Source organism: Maylandia zebra, linkage group LG16, assembly GCF_041146795.1.
Source record: "Maylandia zebra isolate NMK-2024a linkage group LG16, Mzebra_GT3a, whole genome shotgun sequence".
NCBI classification, from domain to species: Eukaryota; Metazoa; Chordata; class Actinopteri; order Cichliformes; family Cichlidae; genus Maylandia; species Maylandia zebra.
The window spans coordinates 20400065-20411594 of NC_135182.1; the positions used below are offsets into that span (position 1 = coordinate 20400065).

Consider the following 11530-nt stretch of genomic DNA (forward strand, 5'->3'; position numbering starts at 1 on the left):
TTATATCTTGTGTCCCTCTCAAATAACAAGCGTTGGCAGGCAGTCTCTCACATCCACTGTGCCACAATAACAACCAGGCTGCCAGTGGAGAGCTTGAAGGTTGTACAGTAAGTCATTTGCCAGCGCTAAAAGAATCTTTTACGTGGTTCAATGCGTTTTAATTCTCGAGTCATCGACAGGCAGCGTGTCGAAGATGGATCTTAGTTTGGATGCCTGAGTTTACTCGCGACAATGAATGTTGTGATTTTTATTTTTCATCTAGTCACCCTAACAGGTAAGAAATTGTTCTAAACTAATGTGTGCTTGATAACTTAGTGTACTCGCCTTTTTTACATTAATTAAATGTTTCAGACATCAGTTATAATTATACATAAATAAAAATACAAATAAATTCCTCATTAATTATATTTACAGAAACTTCTCTGAGGTCAGTGTAAACTGATCCAATTCACAGAACACAACTAATGAGCAAATTTAAGCTTTGTACAAACTGGCTCTCTTGCGAGGCCAAGTACAGTGAGGCTTTTTCTTCTGCGTTTCAACCCTTCATCTGCCTGTCACCACATGAAGTCATCTGCATAATTATAGACAGGCAATTCCTTAGTTTACTGTGTTGAATGTCCCGAGAATCATTCAAGCATTCAAACTACATGTTGCTGTAAAATGGCCTTCATTTCAAGGTCAAGGGAAACGAAAGGAGGTCCTGCTTTGGCTTGTGACAGATGCGTAATGGAAAATGGAAAAAGAATATCTCTGTTAACAACCCACACAGTGGAGCCATCACATGTTTCAATGAAGTGTTGCCAAAATTAAACTCTCTGCACATACACACTGTTTGTTGTGTTTACACTACAGGCAGTCCCTATGTCTCCAGGACACAAATATATTGACAAAAACGAAGCCAAAATGCAGAAGCAGTGCGTAAAAAAATTAAGTAATATCGAAGATTCAGTGCCCGAGTTGTCCAGAGCCTGTCCTCACCTCCTCACCACTCCACCATTGTATTTAACAGTTGGAGGATGTTTGTGCTGATATGCTGTGTTTAGTTTTCGCTCAGTGTGATGCCGTGCATTACTGCCAGACATCTCCACACTAGTCTTCTATGTTGTCCCAGAGGTCTTGTAGTTTGTTCAGATGCAACTCTGCAAACCTTGGCTCTGCTGTCATGTTCCTTTTCTTCCCTCCTGGCAAACCTTCCAAACAAGCAACTGTTAATTTGTACTGTTGTGAACTTGAAAATGAAATTGAACATGCACAGGCCAGTAGAGCTCTCTGTGCATTGCAAAGTCTAACTTTGGGATGAATTTGCTGGGACATCAACTCATGGGAAGATTGGTTTTCCACTTGCAAACAATCTTTCTCACTATTAACCCTGGAGAACCCATGGGGTCAGAGCCGACCCCATTGGTTTTCTAGGGAAACCATGGGGTCAAATTTGACCCCATGGGTTCTCCAGGGTTAAATGATGGATGATTGGCATGGGCCTTATAACCTCTCCCAGATTGATGGGCAACAACAATTCCTTCGCAATTCCTTAATCCAGTGCTGATTTTTGCTCCTTAGCATTCTATTAAAACACACTTGAATGTCCCAGAACAGCAAAATGCCCAAACTTCTGCTTTTATAAAGGTGCTCACACTTGCTGATGATTAGTTAACCAACTGCATTTTACTAGCAGCACCCGGCTGCTACCTATCCTTTTAATTCCTATGAAACCAGTCACGGTATAATTAGTTTTTTACTCACAAATTTTGCATTTTTACTCAACTTTTGTTAAATAAATAACAGAACAGTATATTTTTTCATGTCTGTAGTTCATCTGAGGTAATATTTAAATAACTTCAAGTCCTGCTAAGGAAAAAATAATAATGTCCAGATACAAAAACCCTTAAAACCCTTAGAACTAAAAGGTATACTTTCTTTTTACAGTCTGCATGTATACGTTTTATTTATATATCAAGTAAAAGTCTATTTTACATTGTAAAATTTCATGTCAGCACATTAAGAGTTATGCAGCACACATACTATAGATACTACACATTATCACGTCTGTTTTCCAGTCACATTAATTTAAGTCACCCTAAGTGTCAGGTGTTCTTAAAAACCATCTGATTTTCCAGCACTCAAGGAGAGCTACCAAGAGTGGTGTCACTGTTTAAATGACTCCAGACGTAACTCATCACAAAGCAACTATGTTGTCTGTTTCAGGCACGGCCTGGGGCTCCTTGGAAGAAACACTTCTATTTAAAACCCTTTTCACTGGTTACAATAAGGTTGTCCGTCCTGTCAGTCATTTCAAGGACAAAGTAAACGTTACTGTCGGTCTTCAGCTCATTCAGCTCATCAGTGTGGTGAGGTCTTAGTTCGCAGTATATCACCTGTCATAAGATTCACTGTTGTCACACAATGCTAATCTCTGTATGAGTAACACAACACATTTTTTGGATCCACAGGATGAGGTTAACCAGATTGTCACCAGCAATGTGCGACTGAAACAGGTTTGTTAATTTTTTGTTGTGTTGTCGTGTATGAAGGAGAAGGAAGGTATTCCTCTATAGTCACTTCTGGCATTGACAAAAAGGCCAAACTCAGTCTAATATTATCCTGCACTGACTTTGTTTTGATAAAAATTCTTCCTTTAATTCATTGGTAGGTGATTTTTGCCAAATACCCAGGATACTATTTTATATTTTATACTATTACTTCCTCTAGTATTGTTCAAAAAAGACAGATTAACCAAAAAAATCTGAATTCGAATTATTATATGCTGTCAGCTTGAAGAAACACAATGAAACACAGAGTAGCTGGTACTCCTCTACAACACTGCAAATTTTGGTATCAATCTGATTCTTTTGGAGAATTGGAATATAAATGTGCCTGTCTCTAAAACCCTTTGGATCAGTTTCTGTTGTTTAAATTATGGTACTTGTTTGGGGTAAATTATATTTTTTTGTTTCCAAAAAATAATGAATTAACCCAGGACAATGGGCTACATACTGACCATATAAGAAACAAAGTATTGATCCTGTCAGACTAGTATCGATGCAGTACCATAACCAGCATTGGTATCAATACTATGGGTATTTTGATAGACCCATCTACCTCTAGTAGCTGGACAGGGTTAGGGCAAATTCATCACTTCCTTTCAAACCAGGACCACAGCTATATTTTAGCTACCAAAGCCAATACAAGGAGGTTTTTCCCAGCTGGCTGGGATTTTTCCCTACCGACACAGGGTCGCCACAGGGACACCGATGGTCTGTAGGGCTGCTGACCACTAACCACTAACAACCAATTGGGGAATATAAATTTTTCCCTCAGGACAGGTTCCCTATAGCCTGTTCACTGACCAGTCTATAGGCCTGAGCGACTAGAGCTTTATTCACCTGTTCCTACAATGTTTGATTGTCGCACATCCGAAAAGACTGGTTAACATCATATGGTTAGTGATCACATGTCTGCAAAACCTCAAAAGTAGACAGCAATCATTCCCACGAGAACTGCCTGAGAAATGACAAATCATCATTATGTTTGGTCTATAATTAACTCACACTTTTCTAAGTAGTTTATGATAAACTATGATCCAAACACCAAAAATCACAGAACAGTAACTATTGATTCATTACTGATTACTTCAAGATAGTTTGTTGTCCTCCAAGCATTGTGCAAAATACTTTGTCCCTCATTACTTCAGGCTTGCTTCACCATCATTGTGTCCACTTTCAGCATGATGATCAGAATTTTCACTCATTAACAGCTTTTGTGATGTTTTCTGTTTTTTCCACTAAACGAACCATTTATACTGGCTGCTATTTTTGAAGTATAAACTATTGTCCTGGCTGTCCCTCTCTGTATTTCAGAAATGGAAAGATGTGAACTTGCAGTGGAACCCAGAGGATTATGGTGGCATCAAAAAGATCAGAGTACCTTCCAGGGACATTTGGCGTCCTGATCTGGTTCTTTACAACAAGTACGTATTCAAGCTATAACTGACCAATGCCAGGTATACATTTTTTTTTTTTCCTAAAACAATTTCCTTAATAAAATTATACTCGACCTGAAAATTCTGACTGCAAGAAAACAATCAGCACACGCATTAGTGATATTTTGGATCACACATTTCTATACTTGCAGCATGTAGTGCGTGATAGCTTGGATTTCATTGTGCTAAATTTGGCCTCTGTATAGCAGATTCCCCCCCCCCCCCCCCCCCGTGCCATATGCCGCATTGACACACTGCTGTTTTTTTCCCTTGACAACCAGCTCTGCTGCCACAACAACTTGTGCCAACCGCACCCTGTCCTCAAGTGCTGATGTCCCCCAGCGTGAACATTTAACTTATTATCTCCTGTGTTGATGCCGCCTGTGCTTGTCTGTACCCGCAGTGCCGACGGTGACTTTGCCATTGTTCATGAGACCAAAGTGCTGCTGGAGTACACTGGGATGATCACATGGAACCCACCCGCCATCTTCAAAAGCTACTGTGAAATTATTGTGTTGCATTTCCCCTTCGACCTCCAGAACTGCAGCATGAAGCTGGGTACCTGGACCTACGATGGGAACTTGGTCGTCATCAATCCCGTAATACATATTACCCCATTCACAGGCTGTTTCTTAAAGTTAGTTGAGGAGATTTATGCCACTCTCAACTAGTCTGCCTCAGTCCAAAAAAAACAAAAGTGTACACAAAACCTACAAAATAATGACAAATGATAACTTCTGTTTTGCATGAATTAAAGACAAAATTATTAATTGACACAAGAACTCAAGCTGTCATTTATACATACACTAAAACGGTGTTGCAACATGTAAATAATTTCGTTTCCTTTATTTACACTGGCAAGGGCTAGACAAGAAGTTCCCCTTCTAGTCTTTCTGATAAGCTTGTAGACAACTACAGTTTTAGCCAACTAAATTTGAGGAAAAGTCATGAATTGCATATAAAGGATTGACAGAGTGACTATTACATCAGCCATTAAATTATTAACTGCTGTTTTAAAGCCTCAATTTCTGACTTTAACCATGCTTTGCTTAAGAAACCAGATGTACTACTTGGACAAGAGTGTGGCGTTAATCAGCTAGCACTAGCTAACTAGCTTGGTTAGCAAAGTGCACATGATACAAATACAAGCTTAAATTAAAATGAACAAACTGAAACAATCAGTCTGTTAGTTTTTTACTTCAACAAAATACTGAACAGGCTAAGATGCAACAGACTAAGAAGGTGCTTAATCTGTATGCCCACATTATAGCCACTTGTCAATCACAGCCATGTCTTAATCTCTTCGCTATATCTAGCACCCATATTTTAAGAATTCAACTGGAAATGAATCGACATCTATATAGTAATTTTCTAGGCTTTATCAGCTTCCACTGACCACTCGAAGCAATCAGTTAAATGTACTTAATAATGCATTCATAGGGTTCTTTATTTAATACCTCCCTAAAGAACCTCTTTTCCATGGCTAATCTAGAATCTCTAATTAACCAAGCTTGTGATTGGATGGAGAACCTGGAAATAACCCATTCAGGTACAAGAAGAGCATGCAAACTCCACAGAGAGAGCACAAGTGAGAGTCTGAACCAGGTATTTTCTTGCTGTGAGGCAGCAGGGCTAACCACATCACCACCATTGAAAAAGACTTAAACCCAGCGAGCAGGATGATAAATTAATGAGATTATTTATCAAGTCAAATGCAGGGTTATTTTCTCACAAACACTGTTACAATCTGACTTTCTTTGCAACCAGATGAAAAGAATGGAAGCAGATTTAAAGCTTACTAATTTAACTTTCTTTATAACTTTCTTTACATTTCTCTAGAAAATTTACATAATAGGAATAATTATCATCATATTCATATTTCCTGACAGGACAGTGACCGCCCAGATCTGAGCCACTTTATGGAAAGCGGAGAATGGGTGATGAAGGATTTCCGTGGCTGGAAGCACTGGGTGTACTACGCCTGCTGCCAAGACACCCCCTACCTGGACATCACCTACCATTTCCTCATGCTGCGGCTTCCTCTGTACTTCATTGTTAATGTCATCATCCCGTGCATGCTCTTTTCCTTCCTCACTGGCCTTGTCTTTTATCTTCCCACGGATTCTGGTATGTTTGCACTGAAAAATGTAAACCAAACAATAAAACATCTATCATAGATCATAATATACAGAAAGTTTTAAACACATCCTCTCACTAAAAAAGATATAAACCATAATTCTTATTTGATATACTAATATACATTAATATACTTGAGGAAGTTTCTCACAATCTTGACAAATATAGTACTAGATTTATCTCGAGCTTTGCTTTTGTTGTATGCTTTTCAAATATTTTCAAAGGGAATCATTACCTGCGAGCCAATACTTCAGCCTCTTTGGAAAAATGGTATGTTGTTTCCTTTCAAGAGGCTGACAGAAAGATTTATGCCACTTTCATGTCTGGAAGGAACAGCCAGATAGCTAGCTTAGAAGTCTACAAGCTAAGCTATGTATAACATGTCCAAAGGTAACAAACTCCATCTACTAGTACTTGTAAAACCTCAGTAACCTTAAAACCTTAAAATTGCATAGACAATTGCAATTTTCACCTAAAAAAAAAATCTGTTTAGAAAAGGAAACATTTAAAATGTTATTTAATCACGTTTTTCAAATCTGTTTAAGCACATTTGCTTGAGCTTCAGACAAAGCCAGCTCTTTTACTGTTTCTTGTGTATGTGTACATATATGCAAATGATGTAAATTGTCAAAATTAGACCATGGCCACTATTTGGCTTTCCTATTATGATATCAACTGAAACCGTGTTGGAAAAATCCTTAAATGCTGCCTGTCAGTCCAAAGTGTCTCTACACTGGCTTTTTCAGGAACTGCACAGCTTATGTGCACATCTGGCCATGTTCCCAGTGTGTCGGTCTGCTTCATTACCCAGAGTCCCTCTGTGCTGTCATGTCTGAAAGCAGGCCTTTGCTTTAATGTATAATACATCACTTGATCCCTGTTTCTGATATGGCTGCTGACAGGAGGAGGAGATGCTAGTGCCAAAAAAGATGCCCTCCCTGGGATAAATGCTCTTACTGAGCAACAACAAAAACAAACCCAAAAAAAAAGAACATGTCTCACATTTTACTCATGTGAAATGGTGTCAAAATCTCTTTATACTCCTGGCTTTATGAAAGAGGAAAAAAGTAGCCTATCACTGTTTGGATTTGATTTGCTTATTTGGGTGAACGATGCAAATGTGCTGCTGTATAAATTCAAATTAAAGTTAGTTGATGGAATTCAGGAAACAGCCCTCCCTGGTGGCAGTTTAATAAGATTGCATGTTCATGCAGTTTAATCTGCACGACATTTGCACCTATACCTTCATGTTTTTCAGGTCAAGTTATGGTCTAAACATGTTATCAGCCCTTCAGTGTATCGGGGATTAGTTATGGCATAAACATGGTGTCCTACATTTACCATCGTAGTTCCTAAGAATGTAATTACGTTATTTTCTTTCTTTTTTCTTTTTATTTGAATTATGTTTAGACTACTGAAGAGGTCAAGAATAGTAAACAAGAGAAAAAAAAGATCAGATGAACATCTACGTATCATGTTCTGATCAAAACTGCATACTGCGAAATGGAATTTGAACTGAAATAATTTAATAGCCAATTTTATGTTCTTTGGTTAGTAAGTCCCTATTTACACAGCTGACTGTGTTTGAATTTCTATACCTCATGCGGATTTTTACACAAACTAAGAAAGAGTGAATGGTTACAATGGTGTCTTCCAGGTGAGAAGATGACCCTCAGCATCTCCGTCCTGTTGTCTCTGACTGTGTTCCTGCTGGTCATTGTGGAGCTGATCCCGTCTACCTCTAGCGCTGTACCACTCATTGGGAAGTACATGCTCTTCACCATGGTGTTTGTCATTGCATCCATCATCATCACTGTCATTGTTATCAACACCCACCACCGCTCCCCGAGCACTCACACAATGCCAAACTGGGTCCGCAAGGTGAGCACAAGAAAGCAAAAGACTACATTTTGATAGTGGAGCTGAATAACTAAAGGAGTAGATTTGCTCAAGCGAGGCAAGATTGAGTTTTTCTCCTGCATTATATTGCCATCTAGTGGTAACAGACTTAAAATGTTTTTTTTCTTCTTTATCCATCTTTTCTGGCATTGTACACTCACTGACACATTTTTCGTCTCCTTCATGATAGGTTTTTATCGAAACCATTCCCAACATCATGTTCTTCTCAACAATGAAACGCCCGGGAAAGGAAAAGCAGATAAAAACCATCTATGGTGCTGATTTTGATATCTCAGATATCTCTGGAAACCAGGCCTCTGCTGTTCCCTACTACTCACCCATCACAAAGAATCCTGATGTGCGCAGTGCCATTGATGGGGTTAAATACATCGCAGAAACCATGAAATCAGATGAGGAATCCAGCAGTGTAACCATCCTTATAATAAACTTTTTTCCTAATATGTTGCTAAAATCCAATCTAGAGTCCTGCAATTGATACATTTTCTCTAATGTTTTTTTTTTCAGGCTGCTGAAGAGTGGAAGTTTGTGGCCATGGTGTTGGATCACATTCTGCTTTGTGTCTTTATGGCTGTGTGTCTAATTGGCACATTAGCGGTGTTCGCAGGCCGCCTCATTGAGCTGAGTATGCTTTAAAGACCCATCCTTTATATTCTACCAGCTACACTTCTCAGGTGATCACATTCACCTTTGGTTTTTGAAGCTCCTGTACAGACCTGACAGCATTTACAGCTTGTTCTGCCTTTCTCTTGTTGTTTGTTTTTGGAGTGTGAACAATTGTATCCTGTAAGAACATGTAATTTGCAGTATTTTCATATTTATATTCAACCTATTTTGACAGAGTTACTTTTTCCCTTGTGTGTATGGACAGGAACATGTGTGCAACTGGACATAAATCTAATGTTGTGTAATATTGTGCAGCTTTACTTGACACCTTTACTGTACAGCTGAATAAAATTGTTTTGTCCTGTTACAAGGTGAGATATGACTGAAGGGTAGACTTTATAGCGCAATAAGCAGAAAAACAGATTAAAATTGATAGCCTCCTTCCTGCAGCTCCTTGCTTTATTCTGTTCTATTGTCCTGATACAAGAGCACTGGCACGTGCTTCATACCACTAAAAATATGAAAATTCTGACCTACACCTTCCAGGGTAAACATAGAGATTAGGAAAAAAGAATCCAGTTCTAGCTAATGTACGTAGCAGCACACGGCAGACTGACAACTTCTGGAGCATATTTGAATGTCTTTAATATCAAATGGTACATGTTAGAATCATAAAAGCTATAATCAAATTATAGCTGGTAATTGTGTTAATTGTGCCTAAGTTTAAAGCACGAGGGTCTGATTTATAATCGTGTCACTATTATAAGTCAGACTTATTTTTCTGAAGCACTTCTGCCTTTTGTTTCCCACGTCACTGTTTACACTGTACACCTTATGTCAACTCTCTATTTGAAATTCAAATATTAATGCAAATCAAAATTCAAATTCAAATTTTATTTGTCACGTACACAGTCATACACAGTACGATATGTAGTGAAATGCTTGGACAACTGCTCGTGACCTAAAGAGAACAAAAAAGGAAAAGGCTATGAATAAGATAGGAAATAAATATGAAAAATTAAAAAGGGTAAATTTAACTAGGAAGGAATAAAATATAAATTAAGGTTAAAAATGAAATAACTGTACAACACAAATTAGAATGAAGGGTAAATTTAACTGGGAAGAATAAGATAAAGATAAATATATAAATTAAAGTTGAAAATAAAATAACTGTACAACAAAATACACAATACACAATATAGAACTATATAAGAATGTATGAAGAAATCTAAATATAAATAAATATATACACAATAACAGCAGCTGTACAAGTAAAAAATGCAGATTCTGTACCTGTCCACTTTTACTTGTAATGTGCTTTTACATGCTTACTTAGCTCTTGGCTCCTCAGTTCACAGCAGTTATTTGACAGGTGCATGTGACACAGGCATTAGCTAACTTTTTTACTTAACTCTGTGGGCACACAGGAGACTAAATTTGTGGTATTTCTGGGTTTTATAGGTTGTATAAAATGTGCATTCCACAGTTAAGATACTTGGGAGAGTATATCAACATTTTAATTTCCCTGATATACTCCCACATCCCAGATAAATGATACTGCCATGCTTTGTGCTCATTTGAATGTAATACTAGAGATGTTGTTCTCCCCTGTTCCTTGCTTTACAATTTGCTACTGGGTCCACAGCAAGGTGCTGGAAACAATCCTAAGTGATTCTGGTTCATGTTGACATGACAGCGTCACACAGTTGGTGCAGATTTTTCACCTGCATGTTTTTCAGTGTTTTAGCTGACAGGAATGGCTCTCATCTGGTTCAGAGTTCAATGTATTGTGCATTCAGAGACGCTTTTCTACATACCTTGGTTGTTACAAGGGATAGTTTTAGTTATATCTACCTTCCTGACAGCTTGAACCACACTCACCATTCTGACTAACATGCAACTGCAACAAAAGTCTGCATAGCTCGTGACCAAGAATAACAAAAAACACAGAAAGATTTATGATCACAGAAGACAGAACATTTCATGCAAAAGATAACTCGTACAGTTAAGTATATCTTGTATTAATAAAAGATTATATGGAGACAAAACAGGATCCTTCCATTCAGCACGTGAGAAGGGCTGAATGTTAACATTTTCCATCACTGTCATCATTTTTATGATGATAACTGTGGTTCTCGTCATTTTTAGATTAAAGCCTTTTTAAAACTATAATTTGGCATAACATGCAGATACACCGTTTTCACAAAACTTTTACTTAATTGAAAATTAGCATTTAAATGCTTTTTAGTCATTTAAGACAGTCTTCAGTCTTTCGTAGCGATGATTGGTCATGTGACTTGTAGACGATACTCTACCATACTTGTAGTGATGGGATTTCCGGCTCTTTTTAGAGATCCGGCTCTTTCGGTTCGGCTCACTAAAAAGAGCCGGCTCTTTCGGCTCCGAACCGGCTCTTCAGGTTGTTTTGTTGCTTTAATTAATTTATTATTAACAATAATATAAAATTATGCACAAAAGGAATTACTAACATAAAAACAAGTGGTTTTATTTATATATGTTTATATATAAATATATGCAGTGGCCCCTAGAGACAAAACACGTAGAAACTCCAAAACACATTTCTAGCATGAACTGAACTTCCAAAGCCGAGCTACTAGATCACTTAAATTACACAATTGAAAGCATGTGTGTATTGTTTGTGTATTTATACACAGGCACTCATATATATATTCAAATAATTTAAAAAAAAGTTCATTTACCTGTTATTACCACACACCAAATCCGGTCGTTGGTACTTGCTGGCTTGTGTAGCCACAAGATAACAAAGGCTCAACACTGCGCCCAGCATCCTGGAGCACTTCTGTTGTCTTTTGTACGTGTTTTGAGTTTTTATGTGCTTCTGAGTTTTTACGTGCTTCGGAGTTTGTA

At 37.9% G+C, this 11530-nt stretch overlaps 1 protein-coding gene across 1 annotated transcript; it reads left to right on the plus strand.

The window, feature by feature from the left end:
- Positions 1-9090, plus strand: LOC101487286 (acetylcholine receptor subunit alpha). Its single transcript, XM_004557752.4, has 9 exons — positions 1-274; positions 2209-2351; positions 2454-2498; positions 3861-3970; positions 4386-4581; positions 5872-6109; positions 7776-7999; positions 8208-8444; positions 8543-9090. Exons 1-9 carry the CDS (start codon positions 232-234, stop codon positions 8669-8671), a joined length of 1365 nt encoding a protein of 454 aa, XP_004557809.1. The 5' UTR covers positions 1-231; the 3' UTR covers positions 8672-9090.
- The last annotated feature ends 2440 nt before the right edge of the window (positions 9091-11530 follow it).

Excerpts from the sequence above, each read along its gene's own strand:
- LOC101487286 (XM_004557752.4), top strand. The coding sequence starts at position 232 with ATGAATGTTGTGATTTTTATTTTTCATCTAGTCACCCTAACAG. Across the intron at positions 2,499-3,860 it reads GCAATGTGCGACTGAAACAG|AAATGGAAAGATGTGAACTT; the intron begins GTTTGTTAATTT and ends TCTGTATTTCAG. Across the intron at positions 8,000-8,207 it reads TGCCAAACTGGGTCCGCAAG|GTTTTTATCGAAACCATTCC; the intron begins GTGAGCACAAGA and ends CCTTCATGATAG.